This window comes from Glandiceps talaboti, chromosome 6 (genome assembly GCF_964340395.1).
Source record: "Glandiceps talaboti chromosome 6, keGlaTala1.1, whole genome shotgun sequence".
In the NCBI taxonomy this organism is placed as follows: Eukaryota; Metazoa; Hemichordata; class Enteropneusta; family Spengelidae; genus Glandiceps; species Glandiceps talaboti.
Window position 1 is genome coordinate 8,317,299 of NC_135554.1, and position 24,378 is coordinate 8,341,676.

At 36.3% G+C, this 24,378-nt stretch overlaps 1 protein-coding gene across 1 annotated transcript; it reads left to right on the plus strand.

The window, feature by feature from the left end:
* Positions 1-10,063: 10,063 nt before the first annotated feature.
* Positions 10,064-23,804, plus strand: LOC144436792 (betaine--homocysteine S-methyltransferase 1-like). Its single transcript, XM_078125654.1, has 8 exons — positions 10,064-11,167; positions 17,803-17,941; positions 19,565-19,683; positions 20,953-21,144; positions 21,274-21,421; positions 21,745-21,927; positions 22,689-22,917; positions 23,615-23,804. The coding sequence occupies exons 1-8, from the start codon at positions 10,064-10,066 to the stop codon at positions 23,802-23,804; spliced, it is 2,304 nt and encodes a 767-aa protein (XP_077981780.1).
* The last annotated feature ends 574 nt before the right edge of the window (positions 23,805-24,378 follow it).

A 24,378-nucleotide genomic window follows, 5' to 3' on the forward strand; every position in this document is an offset into this window, starting at 1 on the left:
CATGAATTACTTTTGAGTCACTATATGATTGTACAAACATTCCTATTGAATTTAAACAGACTTAATGTGTGTAATTTAATCACTTTAGTTAAGGTTACAGATTACATGTAACTGACAATAAGTATACATTTTTATGAACGCCCATGTGAGTACTTGACTACCTTCCTGTCATTATTAAATATTTCCCTTGTTTGATAAACGTACATGTTAAACAAGTGTTAATTTGTGTAATTAAAATATGAAACAATATATTAGTAATCCTACATATTTTCTGTTCATAAATAGTTATTGACGTTCGATTTTAAGTGAACTTTTCAATCATCAAACCACTCCAAAGTAAGCTAAACAATAGTAATGCATATTACATGTAATGTACAATAAGTATACATATTTTTGAATACCACTGTGAGTAGTATGTCTGACAATAGGTATTGTAGTACTTGAATACATCCCTTTCATCATCAAATACCTCCCTTGTTAGATAACTATGCATAATAAAACAATATAGATAAAACAAAGGTATTAATATTTAATGGAAATAATAGATCATTAAAACATCAATTGGATACCGAGATCGTACATAGTTATAAGTATGTAGGGATAAAATTTTAACCCAATGGTAAGTTTGATTGAGCAAAGAGCAAACTTTATAAAAAGGCAACAAAGGCGTTCTACTCTATATGTTAGAAAATTAATCACTTCTTCCACTAATATAAACATTCCAAAAAGGGACAGAAACACAGTCAGAAATCGGGTTGATTTCTTTCTGTCTGCTTGTTCTGGTTGATTTGCAATCAGACAGAAAGAATTCCAGGCCGAAATTCGGTCTGCCTGACTGGACAGACATAGGGGTAGTAATAAATCTTTCGAAGGCTTTCTGCTTGTTCGGGTTGCTTTTCAATCAGAAAGAACGAATTTCAACCCAAAATTAACTGCCTTTCTTTCTGTCTGCTTGTTCGGGTTGCTCGTCAATCAGAAAGAACGAATTTCAACTCGAAATTCGGTCTGTCTGTTTGAAGAGACACAGGGGTAGTTCACTGTCTTTCTTTCTGTCTGCCTGTTCGGCTAGTCAATCAGAAAGAATGAATTTCAACCCGAAATTCGGTCTGACTGTCTGTTTGAAGAGACACAGAGGTAGTTCACTGCCTTTCTTTCTGTGTGCTTGTTCATGTTGCTAATCAATCAGAAAGAATGAATTTCAACCCGAAATTAGGTCTTTCTGATTGAAAACACATAGGGGTAGTTCACTGCCTTTCTTTCTTTCTGTCTGCTTGTTCGGGTTGCTCGTCAATCAGAAAGAACGAATTTCAACTCGAAATTCGGTCTGTCTGTTTGAAGAGACACAGGGGTTTTAACCCTACCCCTAACCGGTCATGCCTTGTGCCATTCCACTGCGCATGTGCAGGTCTAATATGGGTTCTGGGTCTGACAACGTTGACTGCACACCCGTACCACAGCTTGTTGCTAGTGCCCCACACAGGGGTGGTTCACTGCCTTTCTTTCTGTCTGCCTGTTCGGGTTGCTAGTCAATCATAAAGAACTAATTTTAACCCGAAATTCGTTTTTTCTGAAAACCGAATTTCTAACCGAAATTCGATCTGTTTGATTGAAAAGTCATAGGGGTAGCTATTTGCCTTTCTTTTTGTTTGCTTGTTCGGCCGGGTTACACTTCAATGAAATAAATAGAATAAACCTGACGCTCAGACCACTAAAGAAAGCGATTGACAACACAATAGACAATAGAGTGGGAACAAATACATTGTTTTGTCCATACACGTTACTGTTACGAGTCACAAAATAAACATTTAAGATTTGATAATTCCTCTGTTGACAAAAGACACAAGTGATAAGGTCACATTGATTAATGAGACAGAGCCGGGTCAAGTAATGTTATTCTATCCTAATGAGTAGAGGTCACATGTCATCTTAGAGTGATAAATTGTGTCCCAATTGAATCAACAGCTGTCTAGCTAGAATTATTTAGCACGGGTCAATAAACTGGCTATTGCTGAATTGAATTAATTATATTAATAAACATTTACTAAATAAGGTTAAGAGAGAATCTTTTGTTGTAAACAATTTGTTTGTTAACCATATTTGTAATACGGAATGAACGATGTTTTAAATAAAAATGTTGATGACGTATGCGTTTGAAGTAGCTGTGGAATTCGCTATTCCGGAGATTAAGTGAGTTGGCGACTGAAGTGAAGAGCGATACCAGCGGGTTCTTGAGAAATTGTGAGCTGAGCTGAAATTACTTGAAAGAACTTTGACAATTAACTGTAATTGACTGGAACTGAGGCGAATAGCTCCCTATGCTGCAAATCGTATAAGTCATTCAACACAAAAGTAATATTTGTGTCCTTGTGAGTTTCTTCTTTTTACAGAGCACTGTTTCGTGAAATCGGTACCTCTCAGATTGCTATCCGGGCGAGTCCAAAGTTTACCGCTGAATACGGGTCAACGTTGCAGCTACCAAATTCAGCGTTGTAACACTGGTGTAAAATCCGGGCTGGACAGTGCTATTCAAAGAATCAACAGGTAAAAAAGTACAATCGCAAAACGTAAGTACTTTATAAGACATTATATGCTACTACGATCGGGCCGTATACTGAGACAGCCAGACATACCACAAATTCCTCTTGCACAAATGGCAAACTTGGAGAACAATTTACAGATTGATCAAGACATAATACCAATTGTACCAATTGATCACAACCTACAACCAAATATTCCAATTGCACAAAATTTGGAACAAAATAATCAAGCTGACCCTATTCATAACATTCAAAATCTAATACAAGATGTGAATAACAGAATAGGAAGAGTCCAGATGAGTGATGAGAAACCGCCTTACTATTATGGCAAAGAAGATGAATCACCAGAACGATGGTTGAATAAATTTGATGCATTTGCTGTATTAAAGAACTTAAATGACGATCAAAAAGTTCAATACTTTATATTATTGATAAGAGATGTTGCTGAAAGATGGTATGTAGACTTGGACGAAAATCAGGCACAAAATTGGAATGAATTGCGGCCTTTATTTATTGCAAGATTTCATCGTATTCAACCAAGATGGCTCGTTGATCAGCAATTAAGTTTGATAAAACAACGACAAAATGAATCTGTGGATGACTATTCCAGCCGATTACGGGAAAAATGTGCTAAAGCAATGCGCACGGCCCCAGAAATTTTAAGTTTATTTTTACAGGGTTTGCGTCATGAAATCAAGATAGCAACTTTATCCCGGGAACCAAATGACTTTGAAAATGCGTTTTCAGCAGCCAAGACAGCAGAAATCATATCTCAACTACCAAACCACGACAGCCAGCTGACATCCAGAAACACAACATTGAAGTTGCCCAAGAACAGGATTGATCAAGAATTGCATGACGACATGGTGGAGCTCACTACACAATTACGACAAAAAAATGAATTGCTCACTCGTCGAAATGAAGAATTGCAACAACAGGTACAGTCTCAAACATTTTCTGACAATCGGGCGGGATATTACCCTCAGACACAAAGAAATCTTCAATTTCGTCAAAATCAGGGCAATTATTTTGCAGTAGGCCGGCCAAATTTCAATACAAACAGGCCTATGTATGACCGTCAAAATAATTTTGATAAAAATCGCCCAAGATATGGCGGAAGAGAAATTATGTCTGGCAGACAAATATGTAGAAATTGCAATCGTTCAGGTCATATGGCCCCATCCTGCCCAGAAAGAAATAACAGAGGTTGTTATTCATGTGGTCAAATAGGTCACATAGCTAGAAATTGTCCAAGACCTACCTATAGTCGTTTTTATTCAAAAAACGATTAAGGAGTGTGAGAAATATCAAATCCAAAGAGCCTAATATGTCTCACACGCCCAAATTAAATTCTGTAAAATCTGCTGATTTAAAGGTACAATCTAACAATTTGATCACTATTAAAATTTTCAATACTGCAATTTCGGCTTTGATCGACTCTGGAGCTACAATAAACGTAGTTTCCACAAAACTATTTGAAAAAATTCCACAGCTAAAAAAGTTCAAAATTAAAAGACCTAAATACAAATGTATAGAATTACCAAACAATCAGCAGATTCCTATTCAAGGCTATGTAAAAATTCCAATACGTATTGAAAATCAACTAATCAATGTTCCAGTGCATTTGGTTAAGGACATAGATAGAGATTTGATCTTAGGAATGGAATTTTTAGAGCAGCACAAAGCAATAATTGATTTTGCACACAAGAAATTATTCATCCATGCCAATGCAGTCTTGAGACCAGCTAAAAAATATGTCATACCCCCTAGGTGTGAATGCATAATTTCGGCTAAGCTAAGGGGCTCATTTCCGAATGGACTAATAGGAACCACTACCAACATGACGTCACTACATTACTTAGGCATTCAAGTTGCACGAGTATTAGCATCTACTTATGAGGGTTCAGTTCCAATCAGGTTGATCAACACATCTAACAATGAGGCCATATTAGGTAGGCATATTCGATTGGGCACTTTCAGACCACTCCCAGACGGAACCACTTTACATGACTTTGACATGACGGACACATATTTAAATAATAAGACACACCCTTCTCAGACAAATCCCTCTTTAGAACGGGAAGAATTTCATTCATTATTTGACTTCACTGGGCAATGCTCTAACTTGACAAATAGCCAAATTAATGACTTACAAGAAGTACTATGGAGAAATAGGCAAGCATTCGTAGATAATTCAAATACTTTGGGTTATTGTGATATTATTAAACATACTATTGATTTAGAACCTAATGCCAAAGTGAAACCAAAGGCACCCTATAGAGTATCCCCTGACAAGCGTGAGGAAATTTCGAGACAAACAAATGACCTTTTAAGACAAAATATAATTCGACGTAGCAAATCCCCATTTAGTGCACCTGTACTTTTGGTCAAAAAACCTTCAGGCTCATGGCGTCTTGTGATTGACTATCGTGAATTAAATAAGGTGACAATAATTTACAATCATCCGCTCCCAAATATTTCAGATAGTTTAGAAATGATCGGGGCCCAAAGTCCCAAATATTTTTCTACACTTGATATGACTAGTGGATTTTGGCAAATTGCCCTTGATGAAAAAGATTCACATAAGACGGCATTTGTTACTCATGATGGAAAGTTTGAGTTCAAGACACTTCCACAAGGATTACGTAACTCAAGTAGTAGCTTTCAACGCAGTATAGAATTTATTTTAAATCAATTACAATATAAAATATGTATTTGTTACGTGGACGATATTTTAATATTTGCAACAACGTTTCGACAACACCTTCAAAACCTTGACATTGTTCTAGGTAGGTTAATAAATGCAAATTTGAAATTAAGCCCGCGAAAATGTATATTTGGAAAAAGGGAAGTTAAATTCCTAGGTCATATCTTGAACGAAAATGGCATCTCAACTGACCCAAAAAAGGTCGACGCAATATTAAAATTTCCCGTACCAACGAAAGTATCACAACTTCAATCGTTCTTAGGTTGCGCAGGATATTACAGACGATTTATTCATAACTATTCAAAAATAGCAAATCCTCTACACAAATTGCTTGCAAAGAGTGCAAAATTCATATGGACTAATGACTGTCAACAGGCTTTTGATACGTTAAAAAAGGCGTTGACATCAAAACCAATATTGGCGTTCCCACGTTTTAATGAGGAATTTCTATTATATACGGACGCGTCAGCATACAGTGTAGGATTCATTTTAGCCCAAGTTCAAGATGGCATAGAAAGAGTCATTTCTTATGGTGGTCGTACTCTAAATCCAGCACAACGAAATTACACCTGTACAGAACGTGAATGTCTCGCGGTAATACATGCATTAACACAATGTGATATTTACTTGAGAGGAAACAAATTCACAATCATTACAGATCATGCAAATTTGATCTACCTATTCAAAATGAAAACTCCAAGCGGCAGGCTAGCCAGGTGGGTACTCAAAGTACAAGGTTACAATTACAACATTCTTTTCAGACCTGGAGCAAAAATTCCACATGCGGACAGTTTGTCGCGCCGCGAATATCCACCTGAAAAATATCAAAACTCCGAAATTACACCGACAGACACCGACAATACTAATTCTGATGACATAAATTATACACACAATCAGTCACAGCTAACAATGAATGAAATTTCTAACATTCCAGAGATAGCCAATTTACAACTCAACACGCAAGAAGATATCCTTACAGACATCAGACATCTATACGACTCGTCTGAAACTGATATCATGACTGACCAGCTGTGTAATGCATCCACTCAATCAATCGACTCCAATGACACACTAACCGATCATAGTGAGATTGATAATACACATACTGGCATTAATAAACTCTACAATTTACAACGTCAGGACAAACACTTATTACCAATGATTAATTATTTAACCAATGATGGCGAGTTACCTTCAGACTCGAAGCATGCACAGAAGATAATACAAAGCAGTGACAATTTTACCATTTTGAATGGTATATTATATCATTACTGGTCCCCTACAGGTAAGTCAGCTAAAGCTCATAACTGTATTCGACAGTTAGTAATTCCGAAATCCTTACAACTATACATATTAAGGAGGGTTCATGATGACGTCACAGCAGGACACTTGGGTACCTCACGAACGTTACAGGCTATCAGATTACGTTATTATTGGGACACCTTAATCAAAGACGTGACAGTTTACGTGGCATCCTGTGTCTTCTGTCACTCACGGAAACGAGGTATTCGATATCGTCAAAAATTACTTCCTATACCAGTAAATGGTTTATTTGACAAGATAGGAATTGATTTTGTGGGAAAGTTGCCCACTACAAAATCTGGAAATAGTTATATTTTGGTAATCACAGAATACCTTACCAAATTTTGTTGGGCTTTCCCAACAGCAAATTGCAAAGCCGAAACAGTTTCTCGAATATTGTTCGAACACATCTTCTGTCAATTTGGATTTCCAAATTCATTGTTGTCAGACCAAGGTTCTTCCTTTATGTCTCAAATTGTAACGGAATTATGTCGATATTTTGATGTTATTAAGCAACGCAGCTCACCTTATATGCCAAGTACGAACGGAAGTGTTGAATGCTTAAACAAATCAATAATAAATATGCTTAGCATATATGTAAACTGTCAAAGTTCAGACTGGGACACATTTCTCCAATCTGTTCTATTTGCATATAGGGCAACCCCACATGAAGCAACTGGAATCACACCATTCTGTGCCCTATTTGGCACAGAACCACGATTACCAGTTGATGCTGAAATTTTGCCAAGATTGGGTAAATCACGCAATATTCAGTATCATTTAGATGAATTAGCTCATGCTAGAAATCTTGCAATATCACTCGCAAAAAAAAATATCCAGAAAGCTCAACACAAAATGAAAACATATTTTGATGCAAAAAAAGCACATGATCACAGATTCAAAGTGGGTGATGTCGTATATCTACATCACCCAGCAGTCAAATTGGGTCGAACACCTAAATTTCACCACCCTTTTCGTGGGCCATTTCGAATAATCGAACAAATTTCACCAGTAAATTTCAAGTTGGAATACATAACAGGTGATAAGAAATATCCTAAGCTAATCCATGCAAATCGTTTAAAGCATGCACGCTTAAGACCTCCACAATTCCTAAGTGATAACAATAATACAACTACATTAACAGCCAGCGAAGCTCCTCTCAGGGATAATAGCAACTCTGCCACTAACAACAATAATATCACATCAAACACTGATAAAAATAATAGAAGACAAACAACTATGACGGACTACCACATGAACTCAGAAACTGAATATTATTCGTGTTCGGAAACAACTTCAAATCAACACACCAACAGTCCTAGAGGACAATCGTGGAGAAAAAATATCCGCAATAGAGCTGAGTTAAGACGGGAAAAACGGTATACCCACCAAAATCAGACTGATGACAGTTCTGATGCAATTACAAATACATTAACCGCTGAAAATGATCAAACGTTTTATAACGTTCAAAAAATCATCCGTGGTAGGTACAAAAATGGTAAACTACAGTATTTAATTAAATGGGAAGGTTATTCATCAGAGTTTAATAGTTGGGAACCTGTTGAAAACTTGAATCAATTAGCACTAAACATTCTCAAGGACCATCCTGTTTTTATATCAGGTTCACGAACTTATAAACGTCATCTTTAAGTATACACTTAAGGTCACTCAAAGACAATGACACAGTAAACCACCTGTTTGATCACTGCAATCCTTTACAACAAATATTACCATATAGCATGTATAAATTTCTTATATTTGGTCATCAAATATCAAAAAAATGTTTACCGTATGAGTCAATCACATTATTTAAAGTTCATGTTTAAGAGTGGTCATTTAGAAAACCCTCATGATTGATTCTGCAAGTTATACCTAATAAGGAATTAGATATAAATACAGCTGTGATTGTGTGAATAATTGAACAGTCTGGCCAGACGATGTGTGTTAGGGGCCACAAGGGTACTTCTTAAGTGACCACTCAAAAAACAACTAGTTTTAATCACAAGAAATAGGTCCTCCAATTGTACTTTCTCATTTGTCACTGGTGTCACAAAACAATGTCACATTTCATTACCATATTGGGCTACAAACTTTTGACTAATGTACGGTAAATATTTTATACATGTCACTAGTGTTCCAACTTGCAATGCACTTCCATTTCGATAACATTACTTTGAATGAACACTTCCTGTTTAAATATACTGAGGTTTCAAAATGACTATTTGGCTTAACGAGGAACACGGAATATGGGCAATGGAAGCTCTGGATTGTAATTGTCTTCTACGAGAGGATTCATTTTATGAAGCTTTACGTCAACATTGCGACCCAGCTGATTTAGAATTCTTACGTTTACAACGTATAGCTGCAACTCCTGCAAATGAAGACTACACACCCATTTTCGAGGATAGTGTTGAAATCAGCCCACGGAATATTAAGTATCTTTATAATATGGATAAAGTAACATATCAAGGTATTATCAATGACCACGCAAATTTAGTCGAATATGCTTTAAAAAATTATAATTTACATTTCCCTTCAAATCCTTATCTTCATTGGAAGACATATGTCACCGCCACGGCTATAGAGCACTCCAAGCTAAATAGTTTGAAGGTTATCTTAGCTTATTTTTCAAAATATAATACTCCTTGGCATTCGCTGAGAATTGACGTGCTTTGTTATGCATTATTCATGTGCTATAATTATCGAAGTTTAGGTACTTTTGGAAATCATGATGAAAAATTCCGTAAAGCACATGAAGTATTAATATATGTCATGTCGTGTGTGCAGGCGCGCACAAAATTATCACAGGCTCTTTTCAATTCCATGCTTAAAGCTGAATCATTACAATCATATTTTGAACCCCTAATTCCATATTTTAACCAACCAGATGACTTGTTTGCTTTATGTGTCTTTAAGATAAGAGACTGTATTTCTTTAGGAAGAAATCCAAAGTTTTATGGAGGTACCATCAAATTGTCACAATCAAAACGTGACGCCGGCCGTCTTGTATCACAATTACCTCTCCCCAAAAGAATCCAACAAGCCATATTAGATTCACATGATATTTTTACCGCTACAACTTTTCCTACAAATCCGGATGAACCACATCGTTACACTTATAAGTTCTACAATAGCCAATGTGGCAGATTCACTGAATATGAAAATTCTGAAGATCATGGTGAAAATTGTGATTGCTTAAATTTAACATCTTTGGAAAACATATATGTTACACCATATTATAACGCATATTTATTTCCACCAATTGATGACACATATTTATTTCCTCACAAAGGACAATAAACACTATTGACTAGAATTTCGAACATCTCTCAAATTCTTCGTATACCTCACATAGATTGTTATCTCCATATCCGTCATGCTCTGACCTTATATGGTAAAATAACTTCTGACTATCCTCAGCCTCGCTTTCAAAATCACACAAGTAAATATTTCTTAAATATCTTACGTGGTCACATCATTAAATGATAACATTGATTAGCTCACTTCATCGATCACCATGGACCGGAGAACATTTCTGTTTACAATGCTAAAGGCAACAGTCTTCTTCTATGTCATGCTTTTTCCATTATTATATGCAAAAAGTGACTCGGATTATGACTTCATGGCCACAGATGATGTACAACGTCTAAATTATGGTGTGATTTTCGAAAAGGTAGCAGTCATTGAAGCTTCTGCTAGCAGTTGGTCACTCACTATAGCGGTTCCATGGCTGGATATACACGAGATTGTGAAAGTTACATCAACATTTCAGCATAAACAGGTGTGTCTTTTAAATATTACTGATGCTATGTGTGATGAATTCTCTGCTTCCATCAAGACGTTAAACTATCGCATAAAGTACAAGCTGAAAGAGTTACGTCATTACTTAAATGAACTAGATCGACTTTCATCATTCAAGTATGGAAATAAGGGATTTGATAATGGTTATAATTCAGAACGAAAGACCAGGTCAATTTTGCCAATAATTGGGCAAATTTCTAAAACTCTATTTGGAACAGCAACAACGAAAGATGTCTCGATTTTAGCACGTCATATTTCATCAGTTGAACAAGAACTAGCAAATCAACGTACAGGATTACGTCATTTTAGTGCTGACCTGAGTTCCGTACTCAAGATTACAAATCGACGAATTGACAATTTGTGGTCTTCTGTCAATAACACTTTTTCAACGGTAGAACAATTGACTCTTGCAGTAGCAGACATTGAACGACTCCGATTACAAACACAGCGACAGGACCATAGTTATCATCTTTCAAATGATCAATTTCATCGTTATATGTTACTTTTAAATGCTCTGGATGATAGATCACGTACATTGGATGTTTTAATAGCCAAGGCTACAGAACGTTTAATTGGTATGCAAACCTTGCTGGAAGGCTATTTACCACCAGAATTTGTCTCTTCCAAACTTTTAGAAAATTCACTGCAAAAGTTACAAGACAACTTTCAGAAAAAATATTCACAATATCATTTGTGTCACGAAACCGCATCATATTATCACCGTCAAAAAGGAGCTACTTTTTATAGAAACGGCCACAATATTTACATCAATATTCCAGTACCTTTATGTCGTCATTCATTGATTTTCGATGTATTTAAGGTAATTCATTTGCCAATTCCTTCCTTTCCATCAGTAGCACAAAATACAAACGGAACTGCGATTTCACAATCTGTTACTGTCTTAAATAACTTGCCAAATTATTTTGCAATACAGCGAAATGGAGATTATTTTCTAGAAATGTCAACAGCTGAATTTCAAACATGTCAAGGTTTATCCATTCTTATTTGTCAACCACTTACAATTTTGAAACCAGACTTACCATCATGTGCTCGTGCAGTATTATTGAATCAACATTCTAAAGTCTTGAAATGGTGTAATCCTCAAATAATTGTTCGTCACACAGGCATTCAAAGAGCCCAGGTGCTGCGAAATTCGCAAGTATTAATTCAGGGTTATTCATCAGATTGGCATCTTTCTTGTAATGATGCAATATTGCAGAAAATTGAAAAGTGTCATTTTTGTGTGATCACGATACCTTGCGGTTGTTTACTATTCTCAAAAAAATACTACATAGATACCTTGGGAAATAGTTGCCAACAAGATCATGATATCGTATATAGTCATACTTTGAATATTCCGGTTCTTATGTCTTTATATAGTACAGCCCTTCCTACTTTGAAATTATCTACCTTAAGCGACAATCCTACATCAGTTCAATTGCCAGATGTACAAATATTAGAGACTGAGTGGAAACAAACTTTAAGCACAGAAAACGATATCAAAATTGATTTGAATCGTGCTGCCACTATGCTTCGTGATAATTCCAAAGTCTTTCTTACTCCTATGGATCAATTTCGGCAGGAGAACATAAACTTTAATGATGATCCATCAGTATTTACAATGTTTCCAAATTCAATTTGGGTGACCCTAGCATTATCGTGTGTTAACTTGGCATTGTCCATATATCTGATGTGGAAAATGAGAAATTTTAGTATAGCGTTGCAAATCTTATTGGCCAAAAGAGTTGAAGCGCAGGAAATTTCTTGGTTCATATCTACAAACCCATCCCCTACAAAACCATTTGAACCTCCACATAACACCGATTATATTAAATATATTGTTGAGGCAATATGTATTTTTGCTCTCTGTATCATATTTATGATTACTTATAAGTACTGCCTACGTGCCATTAAACAATATTGGCGCAAACTGATGGTTAAGACAACGGCTTCTGAGGCCAGTCCAATTGATCATGAAATGCATGTCATCCCGATATTGCCTACTATTTCAGATCATCCTCTGTGTGATTCTAGTAAGGACATGACCTCTTTGCCTAGTTGCACAATTCATGACAACCCTTTACAGGGCCCCTTCATTCATGAAGATGCTAGACTCGTAAACAGTAGATTAAGTGGTGTGACGACAGACATCCACGCTAGCAACGGTAACGACATTAGCCGACAGACTAGTGCAACTGCGACTCCACTTCAACCTCAAAACTCTATTCCGAAATGTGACCCCTTGAACTTGACATGGTTTACAATTTAAGGAACAATCGCTGGAATTTTGATGGTTAACAATTATCAAATTTAATGAACAATTAATTGTTTTAATGGTACCTATTTTATTTTGACGTCTAATTAGATTTAATTAAGGACTTTTAGTCTCTGAACATTGAGATAACTTTCACACTGAAAATTGAGAGACAGTTGTGATCTCAATACTTTAACTTTTAAATGTCTTTAAGGAACAAAGTTGTTGAGCTACTTTCAACTTTCACGTCATCATATTGACGTTTCTTTTCAGTTCCTCAATATTATTATATGAAGACACAAACTTTTGAACTCTTAACATTTTCAACTCTAATTGTTGAAATGAATTTGAACTCTTAGACTCTCGGACAGTTTTGAACTTTTACAAGTTCACATGAAACATTTTGACGATTTAAATTTTCAATTAAGAACAATTTTGCAACTCTTTTTGCCTTTTATAATTAAGAATTATTTAAGATAATTAAGTTAATTAAGCTAAATAAGTGAATTTTGTGAACAAATTTTGATCGATATTACAAAACCTTTGTCTCACGACATCTCAACAAACCCTTTTACCATTTCTTTGGCATTTAAGCTATCTTCACATTTCCGACTTTCCAAATTTTTACGGATTATCAGGTTTTTACCTTAAAAAAAAAAAAAAAAAAAAAAAAAAAAAAAAAAAAAATTCCTTCTTTACTTTATATTTATCAAACTTTACTTGACTTGATGCATGATATAAACTATACGGGCTCGTCTGTCCTCAATAATCTCTTTGACAGTATGTGACCTTCATCTTTTGGTACCATCACTTTCGCTTTTCCCAATATTTTGTAACCTAAATTAGCTTCTCTTACAATTAGGCTGGTTACGTGTTTTGGGGACAAAACATATTTTGACGGGGGGAATGGTGTTACGAGTCACAAAATAAACATTTAAGATTTGATAATTCCTCTGTTGACAAAAGACACAAGTGATAAGGTCACATTGATTAATGAGACAGAGCCGGGTCAAGTAATGTTATTCTATCCTAATGAGTAGAGGTCACATGTCATCTTAGAGTGATAAATTGTGTCCCAATTGAATCAACAGCTGTCTAGCTAGAATTATTTAGCACGGGTCAATAAACTGGCTATTGCTGAATTGAATTAATTATATTAATAAACATTTACTAAATAAGGTTAAGAGAGAATCTTTTGTTGTAAACAATTTGTTTGTTAACCATATTTGTAATACGGAATGAACGATGTTTTAAATAAAAATGTTGATGACGTATGCGTTTGAAGTAGCTGTGGAATTCGCTATTCCGGAGATTAAGTGAGTTGGCGACTGAAGTGAAGAGCGATACCAGCGGGTTCTTGAGAAATTGTGAGCTGAGCTGAAATTACTTGAAAGAACTTTGACAATTAACTGTAATTGACTGGAACTGAGGCGAATAGCTCCCTATGCTGCAAATCGTATAAGTCATTCAACACAAAAGTAATATTTGTGTCCTTGTGAGTTTCTTCTTTTTACAGAGCACTGTTTCGTGAAATCGGTACCTCTCAGATTGCTATCCGGGCGAGTCCAAAGTTTACCGCTGAATACGGGTCAACGTTGCAGCTACCAAATTCAGCGTTGTAACATTACATCATACTGGTACAATCACAAGTTGGGCTTAGCCTTGTCACACCTGTGCCCAATTCTTAGCTGAGGCGACGGTTATACTAGGTTCAAAAGAGAATGTTCTTTTAAAATTTCAGTGTAACACTTTGTTCGAAGATACAGATGTTGTCTTTCGATGAAACATTTCAACCATACAAAAAATCACAATGTTGAATAGTTCTGCTTGCAAAACTTCGTTGCATGGCGTCTCAATCCGTACCCTGGGGGGGGAGGGGGGGGCACTAGCAACAAGCTGTGGTACGGGTGTGCAGTCAACGTTGTCAGACCCAGAACCGATATTAGACCTGCACATGCGCAGTGGAATGGCACAAGGCATGACCGGTTAGGGGTAGGGTTAAAACCCCTATGTGTTTTCGATCAGAAAGACCGAATTTCGGGTTGAAATTCGTTCTTTCTGATTGCATTACAATTTCCCCCCCCCCCCATATTAGACCTGCGCATGCGCAGTAGAATGACACAAGGCATGACCGGTTAGGGTTAGGGTTAAAACTCCTATGTGTTTTCAATCAGAAAGACTGAATTTCGGGTTGCAATTCGTTCTTTCTGTTTGAATCAACCCGAACAAGCAGACAGAAAGAAAGGCAGTCAGCTACCCCTATGTCTCTCCAAACAGACAGATCGAATTTCGGGTTGAAATTCATTCTTTCTGATTGATCTATTATGTTATTCATGTTATGTCTGTTTCTATTATTCCAGTAATTTTCTATGTTCTCAGATACACTTATGGTTTGTAGAGGAGTATGCAGGCTATTTTGTTAACTATGTTATATTTGATAGCCTCATCAGTTGTTTTCTTTTTTCGGACACATTCTATGGCAGTATTTCACCATCGTATTATTAACAAAATTTGACAGTGGTTGCCTACCTACTTCCCCTCCTTTAATACCACTAAATTTGTTGCACATGAGTTAACTTGGCATAACATTTTCCATAATTTGAAGTTTAGTTTCTCTATTGGTGTTTTTATCAGTGTATTTCTCTGCTACAAAAAATTCACAGCCATATGTTAGTATGGGTCTAATAACGTGATCAAAAATTTTGATCCATGTTGGAATGTTTATATTAGTGGAAGAAGTGATTAATTTTCTAATAGAGTCGAACGCATTTGTTGCCTTTTTTAAAGTTTGTCGTTTGCTAGATCAAATTTACCATTGGGTTGAAATTCTATCCCTAGATACTTATAGCTATGTACGATCTCGATATCCAATTGATGTTTTAATAATCTATCATTTCTATTAAATATTAATACCTTTGTTTTATCTATATTGTTTTATTATGCATAGTTATCTAGGGAGGTATTTGATGATGAAAGGGATGTATTCAAGTACTACAATACCTATTGTCAGACATACTACTCACAGTGGTATTTAAAAAAATGTATACTTATTGTACATTACATGTAATCTGCATTACTTTGGAATGGTTTGATGATTGAAAAGTACACTCAAAATCGAGCGTCAATAACTATTTATGAACAACAAATAAGTAGGCTTACTAATGTATTGTTTTACATGTTAATTTCACTAATTAACACTTGTTTAACATGCATGTTTATCTAACAATGGAGATATTCAATGATGAAAGGGGATGATGGGGAACAATACTGTAAAAGTGATAGGGTCGAGACAATGAAAGATCTTGGGGTCATCATATACAAACTATTGTCTCTAAGGCAAATCGAATGGCTGGTCTTGTGTTAAGGGTTTGTGGGTACAGTATTTGTAACCTTTTCTTTCTCCTTTTTGGGACTCGAATAAAAAGTTTATAAACACACAAAAAAGTGGGTCTATGAATGTTTTCAATCATCCAGGTATAAAGTTAATAACGAAGTAATTATAATCATTCCTACTGGACTTGCTGTTGTTAAACGGGAGGAGCCTTCTCTTACAGGGGAGGGATACTGCGTCATAACTTGGCAGGCGCGTACAACACTGTGATTAGTAAAATTCCTCGACGGTTTTCACCATCACATGATAATCCTACTCTGTCAGGTGTCACCAACCATCTGTCATCAGATCATCAATCGACTTGAGGAAGCGTCCAGGATAGGACGTGAAACTGTTGCCATTCAAAATAACAGCAAGTTCCGTAGGATAGATTACAATTACTTCGTGATTAAATTACACACATTAAGTCTGTTTAAATTCAATAGGAATGTTTGTACAATCATACAGTCCAAAGTATTTCATGCCTTCAGACCTACCCATAGACACATGTTACTTGCATTGGTTTTTGAACAAGTGATATTTCATGAATACTATTTTTTTCACTAATCATACTAATTAAGGAACGTCATTTTTCACCATGTTCCACTATTTATTTTTTTCTAGACTTTTGATATGGAAACTAATATATGTACCTAGTTATGACTCTGCCAAAGATATAGATTTATTTGAATAGGTATAACAATATAAATTTACATGTTTAAACTCTCCAAACAAACTGACTACCTAAGTTAGTGATACTTTGACATTGAAAAGTGTTTTATTCAAAGTACAGTGTAATTTTTATACAAAATTTAGAACTTTATTTTCCTAAGCGTACTTTTGTTACATATTAATCAAATGTGATTATTATGCTTATGTTGAGAAATATGGGTTATTGAAGAAGTTATAAAATAAGGAACCTCCAAGCATACCAATCAGAGAGAGTTGTGGGTAAGATATTGTACATGAAACTGCTTGAACGGAGGGTACCAAATTAGCATATTTTATCTAGTATATGAGCGCCTTGTTTTCGCTACCACGCTGAATGCGGAATTGTGTCAGTTACGAAAAACGGCGTACGGTCTCAGACACTACGCCGTGTACTCAAACAGAAAGAAAACTTTCTTTGAAATATACCCATTTTGATTGACAATAAACCATTTACCAAGATTCTTTAAAATATTTGACGAGAGAGCAAACAACTCATTTACGATAGCACAATTTCCGTGCCGAAGCGGATACCACGAACCACGTATGGAAACCTAGCTCTAGCCGAAAACCCTTTACAAAGGACTGACTGAGGAAGACGTGAGCGAAATGTGAACTTTAAAACTTTAAAACTTAAAAAAAAAAGTTGGTAAAGTGCAGAGTATCATTATTCATGCTATTCAGGAACACCGGACATATTTGCATATACACTGTCCAGATGTTTCCAACAGTGTTTTCTGTGATTGACAGTGCTGAGGTGGCCTATGCAAAATATGTCCGGTGTTCCTGATTAGCATGAATATGTCCAGTGTTCATGTCCGGTGTCATGGTGTGTGGTGCATAGTGATATATCTTATACCTGGCAGCTGGCTGTGGTTGTCCTTGAAATGTGAAACATTGACAAGGTTAGTGTAGCACCCCCTGGCATACATACTATAAATACCCCCAAGGTTATCTGAAACTGATCAATTTCTTCTATAGCTTCCTAGCAGAGCAGAACCTACACAATGAGTCGTGGAGATAGGGTATGTATGGCGATATTTTTTTTTACTGAAAAAAGTTCTTATTGTTCATGAATAAGTAAAAAATGAGTTAAAAATCACTTGTTCTAAATTGCATTTAGCCCAGAGGGATCCTCGAACGCTTGGATAATGGTGAGGTTGTGGTCGGAGATGGTGGCTTTGTGTTTGCCTTAGAAAAGAGAGGGTATGTGAAAGCTGGTCCTTGGACACCTGAAGCAACTGTAGAGAACCCAGAAGCAGGTAAGATATGTGTTTTTTGGAGGAATTGTAAGTTAACTTTGCTTATTTAATCAAAATAGACAGGAACTTGTATATCCAGTTCCGTCCGATTGCCCCAGTTGGATTTTAAATGGGTCGTTAATTTTAATTAAAGGAGATATTGTTTCTAAGCCCTCTCCAGTGAGTATCGTGCCATTGTGATATTGTGCAAATAGGTTTGATCAAGTATATATGCACCAAAAGTAATGAACACATCAGATAGAACCCGTGGGCATTCCCTCAAGCTCTCAAATCAGTATGCACAATATGACATCAGCAAATACTCCTTCACAAACCGCGAGGCTAATAAATTCAATCAGAGTAGAATCCAGACCAGTCGTATCTGAACATATCTATAGGCTGGAAAGCCTGCGTTCGGAATACACCTAAGTAAACCTAAGTAATTGTTGTGAATCTTTATTCAATCGGATATAAATAAGTAGAACAAAGTTGAATATAAACTCAAGTTGCCCTGTGACTTAGTAAATTTTTTTTTTTTAAACAGTTTCTTTGCTTTGTTTCAAACGTTTTGTTAAAATGTTTCTATACTTCCTATAATGACTTGTGATATTTTCATTTCGTGGAGATTTTTTTGCTTTTGCTTTTGTCTAAAAATGTATGTAAGTAAGTAAGTAAGTAAGTAAGTAAGTAAGTAATGACAGGTTGCTCAACCTGAGGAAAATTAGCAATCGTTTCACTGGTAAGTGATCTGAACTTTTATTAGGGCTGTGGTCCTAAAAGACAGATTGGTTACATGTGATAACATAGCTAGCACAGGATTATATAAGACAAAGCTATGAGTTTGTTGTATGATTTGTTAGAGTAGGTAAGAGAAAAGGGTTGTCGGCCAATCAAAGTGAACTCGAACTGCACATGTATGTGTTAAGGATGAGAGAAACCCATATGCTATTCACCTGGAGGAAGTTCCTTTGTTGTGGTTTCAATGTACCCAATAAAACAGTACAAAAGGTGGGGGATGGGTTTATGTAAGATATGGTTGAGTATATTGAAAAGAAAACTAGCGCAAGTAATAAACATGCGAGTAAGAACAATAGCATGAATTAGTTTCGTACATGTGTTGACATGTTGAAAACAAAATTTGACAAATGAGAAGACCTCAATGAAACAATTGGACTTAATTAATGACAGCAAATAATACATTTCAATGGTATTTTCAATTTCTATTAAGCATACTTTCATTGATCATTCCTGTATAAATTTATTTTCAACAGGGCCACTTTCAATAGATTAACTTTTATATCAATAGGTTTTCCAAAGGTGTCTTTTTTCCTGAGAGTTTTGTTATTGGGTACTCATAAAGGTTTCTATTAGAATTGGTAACCATAAAACTGGTAAAAAAAAGTGGATGTGGTATGTACAGCACCTCTCCATTCACGCTGTCAAACAAAACAATTTGCATGACAATAACACGAAATACAAAGTGTAATCCTCAGTGAATTCCACTTTTTTAGACAAGTTTGTTTGTTGCAATTTTCATTTGTCACTTTTTCACCAGTTCAACTATTTACTTCCTCACTGGGAGAGTAGATATACATTTCAGAGATGTAAAGGGCTGATAGGTATACATTGTATCTTGTCTTACAGTTCTTCAACTGCATCGTGAGTTTTTACGTGCAGGCTCCGATGTTATGCAAACCTTCACCTTCTATGGCAGTGATGACAAGCTTGAAAACAGGGGTAACATCGACACCGAAAGAATGTCCGTAAGTTTACCTGGTAGCCAGATTAAGCCCAGTGAATTGTTTCAGCTAGCTTCTGGAAAATTTCTATTGATTTTCATTGATCTAACTGCACGACTACCACCTAATATAAACTTGGTAGTCTAGATATGATGTTTTGTAGTGTATGTGCCCTGAACTATTGTTAATTCCAAACCCTACATATGTATATGTATGTATGTATGTATGTATGTATGTATGTATGTATGTATATATATATATATATATATATATATATATATATAGTTTTGGTAGTACTGGAACTATTTATTGGTTGTAACTCGGAGTTTCACGCATTGTGCGATCATCAGTCTAATGATCGCACAAACTCCGAGTTACAACCAAGAAAGAGTTCCAGTACTACCAAAACTATTACGCTCTGCCACTGCGGTATAGAGCACTCTCTTAGCAGATTGATACTCTCCTTGAGGAGAGGCTAATTAGCAATTAATCTAGTGTAATGAGTAGGTGCCAACATACATGGATGTACTTAGTGTTGGCACCAGTATGATAACATCTAGTGCAGTGAGTAGATGCGATCATTCGTGTATGTACTTAGTGTTGGCACCAGTATGATAACATCTAGTGCAGTGAGTAGATGCAATCATTCGTGTATATACCACCAGAAACCAGTACGATGACTTTAGCGATATAAATGCTGGTAGTAAATATCCACATGTTTTACTAAGAACATTTTGAATTCATTTATTTGCGGAAGTACCAGTATTGTGCTTTCAACTATTGATATTTATAGGGGTTTTTTTTCAACAGTGTATAAAATATGAAGTACGTTTTAACAACCCATATACCTTGACTTACTACCATATGCTTTATCTATGTACCTAGGGGAACTAAGATATGTTTTGTCTATGTACCTAGGGGAACTAGCATGTTTGATCTAAGTACCCAGGGGAACTAGCATATGGTTTATCTATGTACCTAGGGGAACTAACATATTTTAGCTATGTACCTAGGGGAATTAGCATACCATATACATATCTATAGGAGTTTAACTCTTCCAGTACATTTAACCTACTTGCCTAGGGGAACTATAGATAGTTTGTGCAATTGAGTACATCGTATATACTTACCTAGGGGAAGGAAGCATATTTACCTTGGCCAACCTTGGAGGAAAACATCAGTTTTACTGACCACCCTAAACAATAAAACTTCAACTTTTACTTTCAATTTTAAAAAGAAGACACAATTTGGAGAAAAGCAGACACAAAGAAAGTATTACTTTGATTTCTGTAGGGTGGCGCTGTGAACAACTATGCATGCTTAATAGCCAGAGAAGTTGCATCAGAGGGAGGTGCTTTAGTGGCTGGAGGAGTGTCACAGACCCCTGCCTACCTGAGTGGCAAGGGAAAAGAACTTACACAGGTGGAATTCCGTAAACAAATGGACGTATTTATTTCTAATGATGTTGATTTCGTGATCGCTGAGGTAAGAATCTCACCTTGTTTGTCTTTTGTTGAGATATTTTTTTAATTTTGAGGCCAATAATTCCTGTTAAAATTTGGAAAATAGATAAAATTTATAGAATAATCATCTGAAGAATGTCTTTTGTTGTAGTATTTTGAGCATGTAGAAGAAGCTGAGTGGGCTATTGAAGTATGTAAGGAGTCAGGCAAACCAGTGGCTTGTTCACTATGTATTGGACCTGATGGAGATTTGCATGGTGTCTCAACTGGTGAATGTGCCGTCAGGATGGCCCAAGCTGGTAAGAAATTGATACATCAAACATATTTTTACAAGGATGTCTCTTAAAACTTGCTTTGGTGGTGGAATCTTTCCATGTGTGGTTGTGTATGTGTATGGGTGTGTGTTTGGGCTGTGTGTCTGGGGATGTGTCTGTGCTAGCGTTGAGGGTGTATAATCATTGCCTATTGAGGGGTTGAAAGAATTGTCAGTATTGAAATATTTTTCACAAATTATTGCGAAAGACACTTTAGACTTCTGCTTGTGTTAAGGCATGATGACACATATTTGGCAGCTGTTTATAGGTATCCATGACAATTCTGTGTCATCGTCTCTGAATTTCAGGAGCTGATATTGTTGGAGTCAATTGTCATTTTGGCCCAACTGAAAGCTTAGCCGCTATCCTTAAAATGAGAGACGCTTTGCGTGAGACCGGTCTCAAACCTCACCTTATGATCCAACCATTGGGATACCGTACTCCCGACGCCAGTAGACAGGGTTTCATCGATCTACCTGAGTTCCCATTTGGTGAGTTGAATTTTGTAATTTTGCTAATTAAACTTGGGTCCATCGATCTTTCACAGTTTCCATTCGGTCAATTACATTGTTTATTAATTTGCAGGTAATCCAATCCCATAGTTTCATGTAGTTGTTTCCATTTGAGAGTTAAGTTTCATCGCTTGCAGCACAAAATAGTATTTCATTATCCCATTTAATGGGTTGAGTTTCATCATTTGTTGATTACATGCATATATGTCTAGTACCCTTACTTTGTATTAAATTATGCCTTAGTGTATCACCCAAGGCAGTCCTTTTGATTCTAGAATTGTATTGAGGCGCCAAAAAACTGGTAATGTAGGACATTCCTATCTCCACCATACAGTGGAAATGTTATAGAGCTTCGCCCATGATATAGTAGTAGAATTGTGTATTATTGACAGTTTAGAGTAATCTGCCAAAAACAGCAGCCCATGCAGTTTGTTAGGTACATGTGTGTACGTTGTGACATGGCGCCCTCACACATCGGTCAACCTCTCCCATAGAGGAGAGTGCATGAGGCCGGTGAGAGCAGAAGACAAGTGTATTTTACAGTCTATGGCCCATGTGAAAACACCACATTTAAACCCTGTGTGTCCTCGGTAATTTATAAGAATTGATATTACGAGGCGATTGGTTATAGTGGTATAGAGACCACTTCAAAGGATATTACATGACTTGTTTAGGCTTTATCACGGTTAAATGTCTGATTTTTTTAAGTGTCATATTTTTTCAAAATGATCTTTCTACAGCTTTGGAACCACGTGTCTGCACCCGATGGGAAATTCAAGACTACGCGCGCCAGGCTTACTGCATGGGTGTCCGTTATATTGGTGGATGTTGTGGATTTGAACCTTATCACATTAGAGCCATCTCTGAAGAACTGGCACCAGAAAGAGGTTTCTTGCCCGAGGGTTCTAAGAAGCACGGTCAGTGGGGAGATGGTCTTAGAATACATACCAAACCATGGGTTAGAGCAAGGTAAGAACACTTGTGAAATGTAATGTCGGTGTGGCAAATTACCTTGCACATTTTTATATTTGCTATCTTGCTAAATATTGATAATTTTATCCAGGAGTTCGTTGAATTTTTTTATGAGAAATATTTTTTTAACGATTTATCAAAATTAATGTGTGAAATTCAATCAACGAACTGTAAATAGTGAGTCTATGGAACTACAGTGTCTATTTAGCTATATGTAGAAATTGCAGTGTCTATTGCAATTGTAGACTGTTACATACAGTAACTCTGTTGTGGATGAAGGCCTGATAGTTTACTCAGGTAGCAGAGACTAGTATAGAAATTTAAGGTACAGCATCCTGGGGCGCCCTCATGCATCGGTCAAACCCTTGAGGGTGGAGCAACACCTATCTTTCAATCCATTAAGATTACCAAAGCTCTCTCACAACTACATTTTACTGTTTACCGCACTTTAGGTGTGAAATTGTCATAGTAATCCAAAATAGCGTTTTGTAGTAAATAATCTTGCCTGCTTGTTCTAAGAAGTGTCTCATGAGATGATGGTCTCAAGTAGTCTGCGAGATGGGTATTGTGCTAACCTATCAGCCAGCTGGCTGAAAGACACATTGTCAAGCATACCTTACTGTCTCAGTCTCCAACTACGTACAAAAAAAAACAAGAGTAGTTTGATAATGTTTCCATTCTGTTTGATATTCAGAGCACGTCGCAGTTACTGGGAGAATCTGAACCCTGGCTCTGGTCGGCCATATTCTGCCAGTTTGTCCAAACCAGACAGCTGGGGAGTCACTGCTGGTAGTAGGGATCTAGTACAGCAGAGTGAGAAGACAACAGATGAGCAGCTAAAACCACTCTTCCAACACGCTGATGAGCAAAATCACCAATATTGAGGATTCCAAGGTTACAAAAAAAAGTAAATAGAGTAGGGGGAGGTGATTGGAAATGTTGTGCTCAGAAACTGTAAGAGGTTAACACTGTACAAAACCAAAATGTGTATTGTTGAAAACACTGCTGTACAAAATACTTGTATCCGTTAACAATAAAGCATTATTAATTTGGGCATTAAAACAGACTGGACTGACTTGTGATGTACACTGTTCATGTGTATGTTTTGATATGTTAATACGTGAATTGACAGTGGTTGACGCCCTATAGCAAGGAGAACAGGAGGTATGCGTTTTGGGATAGGGTAGATGGGTGGAGGTGGAGGGGGGGGGGTTCTGAATGGAAAGGACCTTTGGCATTTTATTAAACCTTTGTTAAATATTTTCACCCTATGCTAATCTGAGATGATATTGTCTTTTTGAAGATGTGAAATGTTTGCCAAGCTAGTCGAAAATTGCTTTAACTCCCCTAACAATGATACTACCATTAGATGTGTAGACCTTTACTATATTGATACCATTTAACTTTTTAAGAACCTATTTCAACCCTATGTTTTTTTATAAGTTATAAAGAATAGTT